The 17,754-nt window shown below is 36.5% G+C and overlaps 1 protein-coding gene across 2 annotated transcripts in view; it reads right to left on the bottom strand.

The window, feature by feature from the left end:
- The window catches only part of LOC149089887 (uncharacterized), a 216,426-nt gene that overhangs the window by 12,364 nt on the left and 186,308 nt on the right, over positions 1 to 17,754 (bottom strand). For both annotated transcript variants that reach the window (XM_089254579.1, XM_089254631.1), the window contains 4 exons: positions 7,638 to 7,847; positions 7,214 to 7,466; positions 2,315 to 2,570; positions 243 to 566 (listed from right to left, as the gene is read on the bottom strand). In XM_089254579.1, the coding sequence (XP_089110705.1) occupies positions 243 to 566; positions 2,315 to 2,570; positions 7,214 to 7,466; positions 7,638 to 7,847 (1,043 nt within the window). The remainder of the gene's footprint in view (positions 1 to 242; positions 567 to 2,314; positions 2,571 to 7,213; positions 7,467 to 7,637; positions 7,848 to 17,754) is intronic.

Here is a 17,754-nt window from a genome sequence, read left to right as displayed (position 1 = left end):
GTTCCGACTCAAACTTGATTCGCAGAGGCTTCCTAGAGGAGTCGTTCGAATCCACTTACAGTTTGTTATTGTTATAAATGCACTTATTGTCATTTGTTTCACTAATTTCGAAGGACAAGCGATCTGCATGGGTCATGAGAATGATCTTGTTATTGATTTTGGGTCGCGGCTGAAAAAGGTTAAGAACCCCTGCTTTAAATCCACATTAATTTACAGAATGTAGATCGCTACCATAAACGTACCTTTGATTGGAAGATGAGCCCACACCAGCGGCCTCGTCCAAGTGGCTCTTCAAATGCGTCCGGAAGGATTCGAAGTCTTGGAAAGCTGCACTGCACTGGCTGCAGAGCAACGTGTTGGATACCGTAGCTCTCTGCGAGGCTTTTTGCGCAGCGTAGTCCGCTGTCGTCGATTCTACGTGATGATGGTGTTGGTGATGGTGATGGCTTTTGTAATAAGAAGAGGAGGTCCCGTTGAAAATTGGCAGAGGCGAACTCCTCGCCATTGGAGACGAAGGCTTCATATGCTTTGCCCCGTTAGGACGTAGCCTTGAACCAACGAAAGCTCTGGAAAAAAGAATTAGTTTTTACTAATTTTTTAGTACTTCCCTGATTGACTGACGATGGCAATACATTATCGCCAATCATTCGAAGGTTCTAATCATATTTAGTGATGCAAACCAAAAATACCCAATCTCTAAACAACGAATTCTTAATAATTCAAATTATAGCGCTGTGTGTGATATTCGCGAAACGTGCACGACAATGTTAATTTCTTCTTTATAGTTAATTAAATAATGCACTCTTTGTAAAATAAGTAAAATAAAAGTCGTTTCGAACAATGATTTCGGTTTTCCAATGGCCATTTCTATACCCATGAGTTTGATTCAAAATGAAAAATCCAAACAATGCCTCTTCAACATTCGTTTTCTGCGAACAGCAGTGGTTTCTGCAAATTTCTGAAAATGGGATGCATAATAATGGCTTGCGAAAAATGTAATCGCAAAAATCATTTCTGACAATATTACTACTAGTGATATTATTACCAGTGAAAATCGTTTTCTGACAGATATCAATTAAAATAATTTTCTGAAATTATTATCTACAAAAATCATTTATGAGAAAAATCAAAAATGATTTCCTAAAAACGTTTTTTGGCATTGTTATTAATAAAAGTCATTTTCTGTCATTTTTATCGTAAAAATCGTTTTCTGATATACCGGTAAAAACCTTTTTCTTATAGTCAAAAATCTTTTTCTGACATTCTTATCGGCAAATGGGGTTTATGGAATTTTTTTCTTCTTCTGGAAACGGTATCTGCTATAATCGTTCGCGGAAAATGTTATCGGCAATAATAATTTTATGGCCTTATTTTCAGCGAAAATCACATTTTCCAAAATTCTTTTCTGACTGTTATAAAAAAAAAATAATCGTTTGTGTAAAAAATTATCGGCAAAAATAATTTTCTGACATTGTTATCGGAAAACGTCGTTTTTTGACATTGTTATCTGCAAAAAATGTTTTCTGACAGTTTTTGGCAAAAATATTTTTCTGATATTATTGGCGCAAAAAATCATTTTCCGACAATAGCATCTGCAACAAACAGACCATTATCTAACACAAAACCATTTTTTTACACATTTTCTGCAGCTATTATCAAATTTAGTAACAAAGTTTATATTATCAATGCATTGGCACCCAAATGCTGTCAAATCGAGGTAAGTCGAACTCCTATACTCGAATATCTGTGTAACTCAAAGTTTTCACTCAGCTCCTGAACTTTTTCCGTATTTTTAGTGTCAAAATTTTCTGCTTAACTCCAAGTTTTCTTCCTTTAAGCCTAACTTTTTGAAAGTGAGAGAAATTTTAAAAAAATGTATCATTTAGCAATAGAATTTAACAGATTCCTTTGCCTGCTTGCAAAAAAGTGAATAACTTTCTCACGAAAGGACAAAAAAGAGAGACAGTCAAAAATCATTGCATTTTTGGGTATAGAAAATAATCTTGAATGATTATTACTAATAATATAATTAGTTGCATTTATACAAGTATCACGAATGCGTCTGATGATGAATGTGTTGGCCGCTGCACATTTGACTTATCGCGATTCGACTGTACAAGCGTAATGCAGTACATATTTTGTAGTACTATTTACTAAATGTGTTGATCCACGTGAGTAAGTAGTTCGTGCACCTCAGTATGTAGGATAGAAAATTAAATAAAAATTGAACAAGACACGGGAGGGTAACAAAAGTGATCTCTTAATGGCGATAGCAAATTGAATCGTGAATCTGTTATGTTAGGAAATACGATACCTTTTATTGGAATGCGGACTGAATATCGAAGCGGGGTTGCTGGAGCTCGTTTCGTGCACCATATGCACGTGTTCAAGCAACGCGGAAGAGGAACCAAAGCTAATGTCGCATTGCGAACAATAGATATCTGCAGCCGGACGATTATGCGAAGAGAAAATATCCGCGAAAGAATTCGTCGAAACTCCATGCTTCTGATTTAAGGACGAGAAAAGACTGTCTGCGATGTCATTCATGCTCGCATTGCTTATAGACATGCCTGCAAAACACACGAATAAAAGGGACACTTGTAAACACACTAGTTACGTCTTAATATGCATCATTTTCTTTCATCATGTTCAGTGACAAGGTCAACATGTTGAATCATCACGTTAAAGTTAGCGGCGTAATAATGCCATTCAAATGAATTAAAAAAAAGTTTTCTAAAAAAACGAAAAAATATAATTTTAAAAAATTGTTAGAAAAAACTAAGAAAAAAAATTTTTTTTTTTCAAATAAACTAGGATTAAATAGTGTTAAAAACTGAAAAAAAAATTTTGCTAAAGAAACTAGAAAAATATTGTTAAAATACAGTATAACAGAATATTGATTACAAAATTTTTTTCAAAGGATTGTTTAAAAAAAACTGTAAAAATATTGTTTAAAAAAAAACTGTAAAAATATTGTTTAAAAAAACTATAACAAAATATTGTATAAAAAATTGTAGAACATATTTTTAAAAAATTTTAGAACGAAATATTGTTAAAAAACTGAAAAATACTGAAAAAATATTGTTTAAAAAATGGGAAAAGTAATGTTATGAAACGATAAATATATTACTTATGAAATTTATAATCAACATTTTTAATTATAAACGTGTCTCTACATTTCATAAAAAACGTAGATATAATGGCAACTGCGGGCATAATAACAGTGTAATATTTTGCCTTTGAATGTGAAATTATTCGTCAATATCTTCTGAAATTAATCATAAATTTAAAAAGTGGTTTCTTTTCAAATGTGTGTTGGGGAAAGCCACTATTTGTATTTCTGCCGAATGATGGAGAATCTTATTACGAAATTTAATATTCAAGTCAATTTCTGTATTAATTAAATGGAGAACTGGATGCATTCAATTACTTCACGTGAGCATCGATCGGTGCCTACGGAGAAAGAAAGAGTGCCACGAGGCACATCGATTCAAAACAGACAGTCGAGAGGACACAAACAAAAGGCCAAGCCGTCAAGTCACAAAATATAAAAACCGCCCTGAGCACCAACCACTAAGCAAGTAGCCACGAGTTTCTTTTGCCGTACTAATTAATTCACTAATAAGTATTCAACAATTTATTTCACCTCCATTCTCTTCCCCTAGCCTTTTTCATTCAGTTTATCCGCGATGACTTTAGGCCTTTTCGGCCTCTACCTTCACACACACACAGAGAGGCCACCATTTTTTTTTTTAATTTTTCCTCTCCTTCCACGTTCTTTGCTCAGGTACTCGGTCATAGGGCGATAATTGAGTCTGTACAGAATTTCTCTAGTTAATCGCGTTATTAATTATTTCCTGAAGGCTATTAATATTTTGTGTGCGCGCTGTCTCTGTCTTTTCTTCTGGCAGGCGTCGGTCGCTGATATAGTTAGCTTAACTGCCGTTTATAGCGCCGCTATTAATCATTCGTCCATGAGTTGAGCTCAATGAAAGCAGCGCTTCTTCTGTTTTCTTTGCAGGAATTCTCTCTTGGTCGGGGCGTGGCATGCGATGGCAATATTGTTCTTGGCAGTTTTCGCTGCTGGTGTTCTTTCTTTGGTCATTATGGTGTGTTACTGAATCTCCAGTACGCATCTACCATCTATAAACCAAGGGTGCACAACCTATCCAGTCCGCGGGCCAGATGTGCGGCAATTCTGCAGTTCGCGGGCCAGAAACTTGTATATATGGGTGTCCATATGACCTGTATTTTACAGGACTTTGGTCGCCCCAACTTTAAGATATATCCTGTTTTTCCCTCTTTATTTTGAACGAGGACTACTTGGATTTTTGAGATCAAGAATTAAGATTATTTTCATGACATAAATTATTGCCTTTCACAATTTTTGTTTTTGGATGTAATTGTTTTGGATGTAACTCCCCTTGCTTTTGACAATTTTTCCGGCTGTGATTGTGAAAAAGATTTTCGAGCTGTATTTGTCAACTTTTACATGCCTTTGAAGATTTCTTCCCTGTAATTGAAAACTTTACTTGCCTTTGAAATGGTTATCGGCTGTAATTGGCAACCCTACATGAATTTACGATTTCTTTTGGCAATAATTGGTGATAAAACACGTATGGATCACGATTTTCCGTATTTTTATGAAGGAAATAGGATCAGCTTTTGAGTCAGCATCAATTGGGGGGGGGGGGGGTTGAATGATGCTTACATCGTCATCATCAACCATCTTTCCCTTTGCAAAAATATGAAATATTCTTAATGTCGTCTTTACTGTGAATGCCAAAAACTAGAAAAATCTTTTCTTAGTTTGTGGGCACTTGAACTAACATTCTCCCTATTGATAAGTCCTCTACATAGCCACTTTAGTCATCTCTAAATGTTCCGTGGACCCTTCAAGTGATCTGAAACTGTTCCGCGCGTCGCTCAAATGATCCATAATTATACCGCGGATCACTTAAGTAATCTGAGAATGTGCCGCTTGTAACTTGAGTGATGTAGAACTGCATTGGAGGGGGGGGGGGCGACTAAAGTGCTCTAAAACTGTGCCACATGTCACTCAAGAGATCTCTAAATGTGCACGGATCGCTAAAGTGTTCTAAAACTGCGTCGCGAGTTACTTAAGTGATCTGTGAACGTGCCACGGTTCTACTTAAGGGATCTGTGAATGCTGCATGGGCCTACTTAAGTGATCTAAAAATGTGCCAAGGTCAGCTTTAATGCTCTGGTATTGTGCCACGGGTCACTTAAGCGATCTGTAAATGTGCCGTCCACTTGGTTCATTTTTACGAAATTAGATTTGTGGTCCAATGGTCCACGGGCCATATTTAACCTGCGGACCATTGGTTTAGCATATATGGCTTAGGGGATAGGCACAATGAATTTATTTAAGAGAAATTTTGAGTTCATAGCCTTCAAATGGAATTGAAATTAACAGAAATTGATTATAATAACATGAAGGTATTTCTTGAATAGGTCTTCTTTTTTGAAAAATATTTTTTGAATCAATAAATTTTTTTGATCGTTTGGGGGAGCTGCATGAGCCTTCCCATGCTCCCCCCCCCCCCCACGTAAGTCTCTGATCCCAATATGCGTTACGAGGTGGGGGCAGAGATGATGAATTTTTGCTGTCGAATGTGTGGGGGATCAAAAATTTCTAAAAAATCTGCTGACGTAATACTTGAATGACCCCTTATGCATTTATCGTGTTGTGTGTGTGCAATTAATTACCAGAACACTTTTCACAAGCCGGATGAAACCTTTTGGCGGGCGGCATTTGGCCCACGGGCCGGAGGTTGGGCACCCGTGGTATAGACTAAAAATGTCGTCAACTATATTCGAGTGTTTTCCAGTCAGCACTTAGCAGAGAACATCTTGGTTCAACAGCCAACGACACCCATTTTGATGCTATAAGCACTAGACTGATTTTCTGATTCGTTCTGAAACACGTGATGCAGGCACTTTACCCAGGTACTTACCAAGCCGGGCTTAGAAATAAATTTTGCGGCATTCTACAATGCTCGAAGGAATGATCGCTACAAAGGGGAGGATAGTAGGCTTTTAGCCTAGCGACTCGAGGAAAAAAAATTGTGTACCATAAGCTGGGGTGACTTGGTGTCTGGTGGGGTGATTTTGTTACATACACAATTTTTTTATTTTAAATGTATCATTTAAAATGATACTGTTATTTTAAATGATAAATGTATCATTTAAAATAGCAGCCAAAATGTATCATTTAAAATAGCAGCCAAAATGTATCATTTTTACCATAGCAGCTGTAAATGATATTGAGATGCTATTTCTAGGTCAGCCGTCAGAGTGAGCCCCCATGAATAAAAATCCTGCCTAAAACTCTCATAATTTTAACTTGGATTTTTTCCAAACATATACTTTTATCGTAACCAGTGTTTTAAGGTTTCATGAAAATATGACAAAACTTAACATTACAAAAAAAAAACCCTGGGTTCCGTGGAACACCAGTTGAAAACCAGTGTTATAGGGGCATCGGAGGTGTCTTGATCTACGTTCACACTCATAGACAACATCACGGGACTATTTATAGACAAATCACGGATTTTGTGTTCACATACAGTTGAGAACAAGTCGCAAGATGGTATAACGAGTTTGTCCCGCGTACACACCTAAAAAATTAAGCACAACTTGTCTCAAGTTTTTCGAGATTATAGATTTGAAGAGAAGTTGCAGAACACCCGATATGTTGCGCAACTATCTATAGGCAAGAGCGAAACATTGTCCACAGACATGTGTTGTGAGATTTGGTTTATGAGTGTGAATCGAGCACCCAAATTACTTTGGTGATGTGATTTTTGGGAATTTCGAGCACCCGCAACAGTACACGTACTTTCGGCGCCACTGCTTTCTTCATATATAATATCTACAAATTGATGAAATTTTGAGCTTCGGGTTTTTTGGGAAGTCAAAATGACAAAACGCAGAGACAATGTGTCTTTTAATCCCGTTTTCCAACTAATGATATTTTGTTTCCCGGTACGGCTGTATCAAATGCACCTGCCACAGACTGACTCTGACTTTAGCACACTCTTGTGAACCACCAGGAGTCTCTCCGATAGCGATCTTTAAAAAGTCATTTATTCCATCTGAATCCTATTTTGGTTCAATTTGGTTAATTGAAAATTGTCGCAAAAATTCATACGAAAAATTTTCATCTCGGGTAACTATCTATCTCACTAACCTGTCTGAATTTTGTGTTGTCGATGTTTGGCGATGTCTCTGGCGGATGACGTTGACGAGACTGCGTTGTAGGCGGACAAGTGAAGGACTTGGACGTGAAGCTGAAGCGCCTCCAGCGTTGTGAAATCACACCTGGAACAGAAGCCGCAGGTCAACGGTTGACCTGCCACCGAGGGCGAGAGCCGGTCTAGCCTCGAATTCTGTGGACTGCGGCGTGTCGTAGGGCTCTGTCCGCTTGGCGAGGAATTCATCTCCTGAGGGTACGAAAAATACATCACATTTTTGAAAGTTATTTTCTCTTCGAATTCTATGAAACACGCGTAATTGAGTTTGGAATAAAGTATCTTCTCATAAAAAACGGCATAATATTTCATCAATTACATCAAACTACGAACATGTGATGGTTTGGGAAGTATCAATCTCACCATTTTATGTGTGCAGGAACAGCTGTCGTCTCCACACTTGAGGCAACCCGTCCCCAAATCCGTGGGAGACGAATCTTGCTGGTGTTTCAGACTTAGATGTTCCCGCAACGATGAAGGTGACGTGCAAAGCTGCGGACATAGGCCACACACCAGAGGCTTTGGGGGTTCCGGTGATTCACTAGATCCTCTACAACCCCGACTAACGTGAGCCTGAGAAACCATGGGAGAGATTAATTAGTTTATCATATCTAATCAGCCACATAATTATTCTTTGAATAAAGTTCAACTAGAATATGAAGACACCAAATCGAGAACTCTACGTGTTTTCATCAGGCAGCCCTGCATTATGCAGGGTGTCCGCAGCATCAGAATTTCTACGAATCCCACACAGATCATTCAGATAACCTTTTTGATATGGACTATGACGCCACACTCAGAACACCCTATCAAAATGGTTGCCCGAATGATCTGCATCTGAATTCGCAAATATCTAAAAATGCGTACCCTTCACATACAATATTTTAGCTACAAATTTGGCTATCTGCTTGAAGAATCGGTGATAAATCTGGTAACCGAGTCCTAACCTAACTCCACGTTAGAAAAATGAAAACAAAGAGAAAGAAACAGAAGGAAGAAAGAAAAGGGAAAACAGTATAACAGATAAGTAGATAAGAAAGTAACAGTATATTTCTCTTTTCATCCTCACCATACGTGTAATCTGTTCTCTTTCGCTCTTGCATGTATACAGGGTGATTCAGAAAAGATGGGAAAATTTTGAGAGGTGATAGTTAGACCATGCTTTCTTTGATGGCAATTGTTTGTATTGGTGTGTATGCTATCACTCTCTTAAAGTTTTCCCCAACTTTTCTGAATCACCTTGTATTAATGTGTTAAGTAAAAAAGATACATTATATGTGGAGGAGGGGAGTCACTAACAGGAGTATGGAAAATACGGGGAGGAAAAAAAACAGCTTCGGTTCATAGGTTTACAACAAGGCTTCGCGACGGTGAGGATAGAGGAAAAAAAAACACAAAGAACTGAATTGAATTTATGGCATGACGAAATATTTATTTGGACGAAATATTTCATCCGTGATCGGAAAGGGGTTAAACACCCTTTATATGATCTCCTATATATTATCTGAGTATTGCTGGAAGTACATAACACGACAACTTAACTCATGAATAAGCAGCAAAATGCCGAGTAGTGATGACCTTGACTTAGGTACACTAATTTTTAAATGTCTGCACATTATTCATAGCCAAGCATGTTTTTCATTAACTAAAGGCTTTTCTGTGACCTGGTTGTTGAATTGTTTGTGTATACAGTCGAATCCCGTTTTGACGAATTCCTGTAAGTGAAAATCTCGTTTTAACGAATGGTTTTCCAATGGCCCAGATTACATACATAAGAATTAGATACATAGGATTCCTATACATAGGAACAATGCAAAGACCTGGAATTCCTTTATAACGAAATTTCGTTTTAACGAAGTGATTTCTCCGGTCTCTTGGAGTTCGTTATAACGGGATTCGATTGTAGCTCGCTTATATATTTCCAGATAACACAAGAAGTTCCTAAATTTTCCACCAGGTGGCTTTCTAACCATTCTCATCATTTGTAACGTACTCGTATTGCTATACCACTACGCTACTTTCATGATTTTATCTGCTTTTTTTCAGGAGTTATTCACGATTATGTGAAATCTCAATGTTCCTTTTTTCTCTCAGATATCTATCCTTTCTCCTCCCGGGCATCCCAAAATGATTCTCACAGGTTGAAAATGATTGTAAGAGACTGCGCTTATGTCATTGTATACGCGATCTTCAAGTGATCATAACTTTTGAATGGATGAAGATAGAGTGATGGAAGAAGTGTCTAGGTCTATACTAAATCGGATATGCGCTACACGATAATGACAACCGAAATGCCATCTGGTGGATAATTCTTGAACTTATTTACCTTGTGATGGAAAATCAATGGACTTTGAACAAAATTACATCTTAAACTTGCGAAATTGTATTTAATGAGATGAAAATATACAAAATATACAAAGATTACTCAGATTATGTACACTGACTATCAAAATTTTTAACATTTAATACCATCTACTAATACTTTAAAAATCATTGATATCTAAGGAAATTTTCTGCAAATATTACGGGGTGAATTTCTTTTATTATTAAATTGTAATTGACAAACGATTGGCATTTGTGCAGCAACGCAATTATGCAATACAAAGAGCAGACGTAGCAAAACACACTTTGAAACGTATACTTGCAAGCAGATCAACATTGACCATCAAAAACAAATTAAATGTATATAAAATGGCTATCAGATCCATACTTTTATATGCTGCACTAGTGTGGCTCTACTCGAGCAAACAATACATGATTAAATTAGAACAATATCAAAACAAAACAATAAGAGCTATGCTGGGAGCCAATTGGTTCATCAGGAATAGACGTATAAGGAAACGATATAGGAATGCCCACCCTACACGTCTTTGCTCAAAAGCTGGCATTAGCCAGCTTCCAAACACTTGAAGAGTCAGAATACCAACATCTTAAGAAAATATCTACTAACCCAAAAGATCTGATATCAGCTTTTTCCAGACCCAAAAACTTTTTGGTTATGAAAAGACCGGAGGTACCGGGATTGTGCAAAATGTATATATAATATAATATAAATGTGCAAATAAAAGCAACTATATTTAGTGTTAATAATTAGATCAACTACAAAATATCAAATTTTTGTAGATAATATATATTTAATCAAATAATCATAACTAACCTCTATTAATAAGATATAATCGCATTATACTAATACAGTTGACGCTAGATTTAAAAATGAGGATGGGTAATATATGCAATATGATGAATAATTAATGTTAAAAAACCCATTAATTATAACTGAATGACGACTTAACAGGCTGATGAGTGACGTCCTGTCACAGCCCTGTTAAGTGACACTTATATATATTATATATATTAATATTAATATATATTTTTTAATTAACTTCCTGTCTGCTTAAGCTTTCTTTTCCCCCTAGATTAATAACCCAATATGGGTAATATTAAACACTAAGTAGTTTAAAAAAATAATAAAATATACAACCATGGTGAAAATCACACTACTAGTCCAGGGCGGCTAAGAAATGACTCAGGGGTATGCACTGTTTGCCAATTTCAGTCGGAACCCACAGGCCACTATGGCATATTTAGGATTTAGGATTAGTATTAAACCGAGTGTTGCAAATTTGACCAATTTGCATTTTTTTACTATAAAACGCATAAAATCTTTGATTTTCACGTTTCTTCAAATCATAACTTTAAACAGCTAAGAGTAAATAAGACGGGTGGCTCGGGAGTCAATGGGAACCCCCCCCCCCCCCACACACACACACAAACGCTTTCTCAAAATCGATGAAGGCCCTACACAATGGTAATACGTATTCATAGTATTTCTATGAGTTCCCTGATTGTTTGGATGTGATCCATTGTAGTGAATCCACTTCGAAACCCTGCTCGTTCTTTTGGTTGAGCTTCATCAATTTGGTTTCAAGCCTATATGTCAGTACTTTGGTGAAGATTTTATTAAGTTACTGATAAGAGACTGTTTGGTCGATAATTCTTGATATCCTCTTTTTCACCCTTTTTGTAAAGAAGAACCATCATTGCGTTATTCCAATTTTCAGGGACATCCGATTTTGTGAGACAATTTGTAAACAAAGCAGCTAGTTTCTTTCTGGCAAATTCTTCTTTTATAATGTCTATTGAAATCCCATCTTCACCTGGGCATTTCTCTTTTATTCACATATCTTATAGACTAAGGGGAAGAGCGAGCAGAACACACTGTTCAGCGCTGTGGACGGAGGCTTTGTTTCTTCGTTTCCCGTCACAGTCGAGGCGCTGTATATATGTAATTTGTATGCATTGTGTATTTAGACCATTCTCAAATCTCTCCCACTTCAACATGCCAGCTTCTTTTTCTTCTTTCTTGTCCACAAGTCTTTTCCACCCTTCTTTTGAAATCCCAGGCTGCGGTCTCCGGCCCTTATGTGCCACTGGGCGCACGTGCAATTTTTCTCCCTAGTCATTGGATTCAGCTATACATTTTAGTCAAATGGCTTGTACGTTGCATCGAGTTGATGGCTGTCTTCATGGGGAGAACGACGCGAGTAATTCGAAACTTGCGAGCATGGGGCAAGGGGAGCCACCACTATAAATCTTTGCTAACTTTTCCGACACAACTCTGCCTCTTTTGAGGTAACGGAAGTAAGGTGCTTTGCATCAGTCCGGGGCTGTGAGCGGTTCTATCTATCTATCTTATAGACTTCTTTCAGCACAGGTGCTACTTGTTCAAATTCTGCTCCATTGTCTTTTCTTCCTGCTCTTTTTCCTCTTTCTTCTGTTCCGATCCTGTTCTTCATGTTTGTGTAGATGTATAGTATTATAAAAATTCCTCAACAATACTAATGATTTTATTTCCATTTTTTGTGATGGTTCCATCTTTCCTTTTTAGTGCAAAAATTTCCTTTCTCGCAACACACAGTTTCGTTTTGCAGATTTTAAGCTCCTATTATCTTCCAATGCTTTCTTAACAATATCGCAATTAAACTTTCTGACATCTTCTGTAATCCGCTTTCGTACTGTCTTACAAAGTTCTGCATATTCCATTTTTGATTTAGGGTCACTCTTCTTATTCTGAAATTCTCTCCGGTCTTTCATAAATTTATTTGTTTCCTCTGTTATTTTCTTCACCGGTTTGATTTCTCAATTTTTTTATATTTACAAATATATCATAAAATTAATTAATTACAGAGAAGTCTGTGATTCTTGAAAGTAATAACTGATCTTGTTTTATTTAAATTTTACTTGTTAGATTTATTTATTTTATTACTTTTTTTATAATATTTTATTGATTCTACCATTATTTATATCAGTTGTCATCAGTTGTATAATATATTTTACACAATATAATCATCAATTGTAATGAACCGGCGGTTTAAACAATAGTTTCAGTTCGAGTTTTTTCTTAAATTTCCGGAAATAATTTAAAAAAAACTAAAGCTTAGCATTAGCCATATCACCCAAAAATATATTATTTTGTCCTCACAACACACGAGTGTTTAAATAAAATCATATATTTTTAGAATGAATTTTTACTAAACTATTCTCCCGCGTTAAATTTTATTATAAAATCGAAAAACTCCAATTTTTCTTCAAAAAAAATTATCCTTTCAAATAACATCATATATTCAATATCATCCTTCAAATAACATAGTCATATAATGTTATTTACAGAAATGTTTTGTCTCTTTTTTCCTAAAAATATTCTCAAAATACATGTTAGAAAATATTCAACGAACGTAATTGAAGACCTAGAATATTATTCGGAAGGAGCTCATTTTTGTTAATATTGAACAACTTCAAAAGTACCGATGACGGCTTGATTTTAGGTGCATAATAAGAGTGTATGCGCATGCAAAACGAGTATATGCACATGAAAAAACAGTAAAGAACATCACACAAACTCATTTACAAGAATACATACACCTCAACGTAAAAATAAATACCATTTTGATTGAATTTCTGAAATTCAAAATATGAAAATATGAAGTGGTGTATATAAAAACATGTATTATGCCCCCTTAACGTTATCATTACTTCTCCGTTGCCGCCATCCTTTTACCACTTCTTTTGCGGCGATTTTTGATTATAAACCGATAACGGTCATAAATAAATTGAAATTTCAGTCGAATACAGTGTAATGATAACATAAAACAGGAAGTTCCTTATAGAGAGAAAGAATTTATTTTCTATGAAAATGTTATTGAAAATGGTATCGTCGATCTTCATTGGTACAATCAAACAAACTGCTTATCATTTGTTGACATGGATTCCATTACAATACTATACAAGCCTTTCAATTATATTTGCCGCTTGAGATTTAATAAAATAGTATCTTAGATTTTATTTTTCAAATGTCATTCACTGAAAGGAATTTGGCCCGAAAAAATAAATAAATACCCAAAATGGCATCCTGGTCAATATGCGTGTGGCAACGGCAGCTACTAATAAAGAGGGAACTTGGAATGAATGGCAAAGAAATAAATGAACTGAAAGTCGGCGGAGGTAGTAGTTGTACTTTTTTTACATGTTTTGATTCTACGGATGTAAATTGAATCAAAGAAACAAAAATGGCAATGGATCGACATTTAATGCCCGTGGGTGTCTTCCTTAGTCTAAGGTGCTTTCTCGCAAAATGTGAATAGCACTTGATGTTGTGAAAGAATTAGAAGTGCTATTTCTCTCTGACTACATTTTTCAAAATGTATCCTATCAACCTTTTTTACAGTTTTTGGTGCCGTGGAATTCCGGGAATGCCCTTGAATGGAAAAAGTTCCAGCCTGAAAAGAAGTGCCAGTCGCTTGGCAGTCGAGTGCTTAGGAAGCTGAGCAGATCTGGGTTCAAATTCCTCTTCGGGAATGGATGTCTGCTAACACTGACAAATTCCCTGGACAGATTATACTGATCCCTTGGGAATACATGAGGATCACGTTATTTAAAAAAAAAAAAAAAAAGAAACCGGTGGCACCTGGAGTTCACTAAGAGATAATTTTCTTGGGCTCTGGAAAAGAGAGTTTCTGCAAAAGGCATTGGAAAGAAGAATCTGTAGCAAGAGATGCCGGGCAAAAGAATTTACAGAAAAAAGACACTGGGAAGAAGAGTTTTTTTCCCAATTGGGAAGAAAAAATTATGGCAAGAGACACTGGAAAGAGGAATATCTGGTAAAGAAATACTGGCAAGAAGGGATTTCTGGTAACAGTAGGAAGATGAATTTCTGGCAGGCAATATTAGAAGGTTTTCTGGCAAGCGATATTAAAAGAGTTTCTGGCAAGCGATATCAGAAGAATTTCTGGCAAGCGATATTAGAAAAATTTCTGGCAAGCGATATTAGAAGAAGAATTTCTGGCAAACGATATTAGAAGAATTTATGTGGAAAGCGATATTAGAAGAAGAATTTCTGGTAAGCGATATTAACAGAAAAATTTCTGGCAAGCAATATTAGAAGAAAAATTTCCGGCAAGAGACATTTGGGAGAAGAATTTGTACCAAGAGACACTGAGCAGAATGTCTAGCAAGAGCAACTGAGAAAAAAAAATTTCTAGCAAGAGACGCCGAGAAGAAGAGTTGCGGTATTTAAAAGAATTTCTGGCAAGATACATTTGGAAGAAGAATATCTGGCAAAGAGGTACTGGAAAGAAGAATATCTGGCAAAGAGGTACTGGAAAGAAGAATATATAGCAAACGGACGCTTATAGATGGAAAATTCCCTGCGAGAGACATCAGAAAGAAAGCCTTTTGCTAATGATTGAAAGAAAAATTGAAAGAAAAATTCCTGCAAGAAACATTGGAAAGAAAAATTCCTGCAAGAAACATTGGAAAGAAAAATTCCTGCAAGAAACATTGGAAAGAAAAATTTCTACAAAAGGCACCAAAAAGAAAAATTTCTGTCAAAGCGATGCTAAGAAAAATAATTTTTACGAGGCAAATTAAGAAGAGGAATCTAGCTAGGAACACTAGGGAAAAGAATTTGTTGCAAGACATATTTGAAAGAAAAATTTCTGCAAGATACACTGGAAAAAAAAGTTTTTACAAGCAACACCAAGAAGAAATTTTTCTGCAAAGAAATACTATGAAGAGAAATGCTGGAAAGAAGAATTTCTAGCAAGAGACACTGGAAAGAAAAATTTCTAGCAACCGGTATCATGTGGCCCTAAAATATTCAAAGTGGGATGTAAATCAAGTAAAATTAGAGCCATGAAAGGTTGTTAAGGGGCCACAGAGAGCTGCAAAAATGTTTACAATATGGTATCGATCTTCACTGACACAACTAAACTGCTTATCATTTGTTCATATGAATTCCAATACAATAATCTACAGAACACCAAGTGTGTTTAACCTTTAGGAGAGTGCGGGCTACTTCATTCATTCGAAAACATGTCGCGGGCCACTTAATTAAGTGATCTGGAATAGCGTCACAGGTTACTTAAGCTTAAGTGATTTGTCGATGTGCCACGGGTCACTAATGATCTGTAAATATGCCGCGGGTCAATTAAATTTTCTGAAATACGGGACACTGAAGCGGTGCCGTGTGTCACTCAAGCAATCTGGAAATGTGGTGATTCTACTTGAATGATGTGGAACTGCACCGCAGGTCATTCAAGTGATTTGTCAATACGCCGCATACCACTCAAATGATCTATAAATATATCGAGGGTCAATTAAATTCAGTGAGAATATGCTGCGAGTCATTGAAGTGATCTTAAACTGTGCCACGATGATATGTAAATATGCCGCAGGTCACTTAAGTTGTCTAGAAATGTGCCGCGAACCAGTTAAGTGATTTGGGAATATGTCAAGTGGTGTCGAACTGCAGCACGAGCCACTCAAGTTATCTGTTAAATATACCACTTCGTTCATTTTTACAAAATTATGGTTGGCGTTGCAGCCACATGAGATGAATCCGAGGGCCACGTTTAGCCCGCGGGCCATGGGTTGAGCATGTATCCTGCGCACTATAAACGCCTCTCAATTATTTCCCGCTAGAGATTCAATAGAATAGTTTCTTTGATTTTCCAAATTTCATTCACTGAAAGGAATTTAGCCCAAAAAAAAGTAAATAAATTAAAATGGCATCCTGGTCAATATGTGTGGCAACGGCAGCTACAAATAAAGAGAGAACTTGAAATGAACTGCAAATAAATAAATGGGCAATGATCACGTAGGACAAGCTGAATGGCTGCGGTGGTAGTAATAGCAGTAGTTCTTGTACATGTTAATCCCATGAATTTGAAGTGAATCGGGGGGGGGGGGGAACTCGCGGTGGCTCAACAACTTGTTTAATGTCCGTGGGTGTCTCTTCTCACAAAAGGTCCTTTTGCGGAAAATCTGTGACTAGTACTTGATCTTTTGAAAGGATTTCCAAGTGCTTTTTTAGCCTTTTTTTTTGTAAATGGAACCTGTCAACTTGTTGGGCATTGACTAGGCAGTGTTGGAAACAACAATGAGAGGGAATTCTATTTTGTAATTGATTTCATTCAAGTATATCTTCTCTCTTCTTTTTTTTTATTCTATCTCAAAGCGGAATTTATGTACTTATTCGCGGATTACGATCTTGGTTAGTGGTCAACAAAAGGCCGTTTCTTTAGTTATCTTTTGAAGAGTCGGACTCGGCTTTCCGCTAAGGATGTATCAGAGACGACGTCTGGCCATTCTTAGCATTAAGAATGAAAGACATCGGTATCTTCTTAAAGGCGGAAGAAACTGTTTATCGAAGGCTCTTTTCTTCTTTTTTGGTTTTATACTTATCTTTCTTGAAAATTTACGTAAAAAAAACACGGCTGAGATACAAGAATCCCTTGCCAAGGAATGATGATATAGGACTTGGAAATCTATCTCGAAGGCAACATTAAGCGTCTCAATCATGTCTGAAACACTGAAATTTTTTTTGTGGACCTTTTATATTGATTGAGGTTTCTAAGAGTGATTGAGGCTGTTTTCGAACCGCCTGAAGTGAGTTTGTATTATTTAGACATGCTTTTCTATGATGGCTGATGATTTATGTCTTCAACTGAGCGTGGGTTACAGGTATTTCATCTATCAAGTTTTTAATGAGGTATTTGAATGTCGGAAGACTGATGCTTTGTTTAAAATTTGATATTCAGTTGAGTAGGACTAAAGTGCCGTTATTTCCTGCGTATAATCCTAACGTGTAATTCGTGGATTATATGTGAGATGAACCTCCAAAATTATTTTCTGTTGTTCACCTTGGCGTCTTATATATGCTACTGTCAAAGCTTGAAATTGAATAATTCGCGTGAGGGGCTGGCCACTTCACGAATAGGCCAATTTCGTTAAATATTGACGCGGCCATTTCGCGAACTGGCCGGTGATCCCTGACTAAAGTCCAATAACAAAATGCATGATTCGGGATAATCGTCAAGTTGGCGTTTTATTTTTATTTTTTGTGATAATCATGTCCATGTTAGTTATGGCACCCCATCAAACCGCAGTCATGATGCAGTAATGATTTTTTTCTTCCCAAAAT

This window comes from Pholcus phalangioides, unplaced genomic scaffold, assembly GCF_987345545.1.
Source record: "Pholcus phalangioides strain wild (caught in Gottingen) unplaced genomic scaffold, Ppha-v1.0 ptg000001l_1, whole genome shotgun sequence".
NCBI classification, from domain to species: domain Eukaryota; kingdom Metazoa; phylum Arthropoda; class Arachnida; order Araneae; family Pholcidae; genus Pholcus; species Pholcus phalangioides.
The sequence above is the reverse complement of the archived record's forward strand: the minus strand, read 5'-3'. Positions and strand labels throughout refer to the sequence as shown.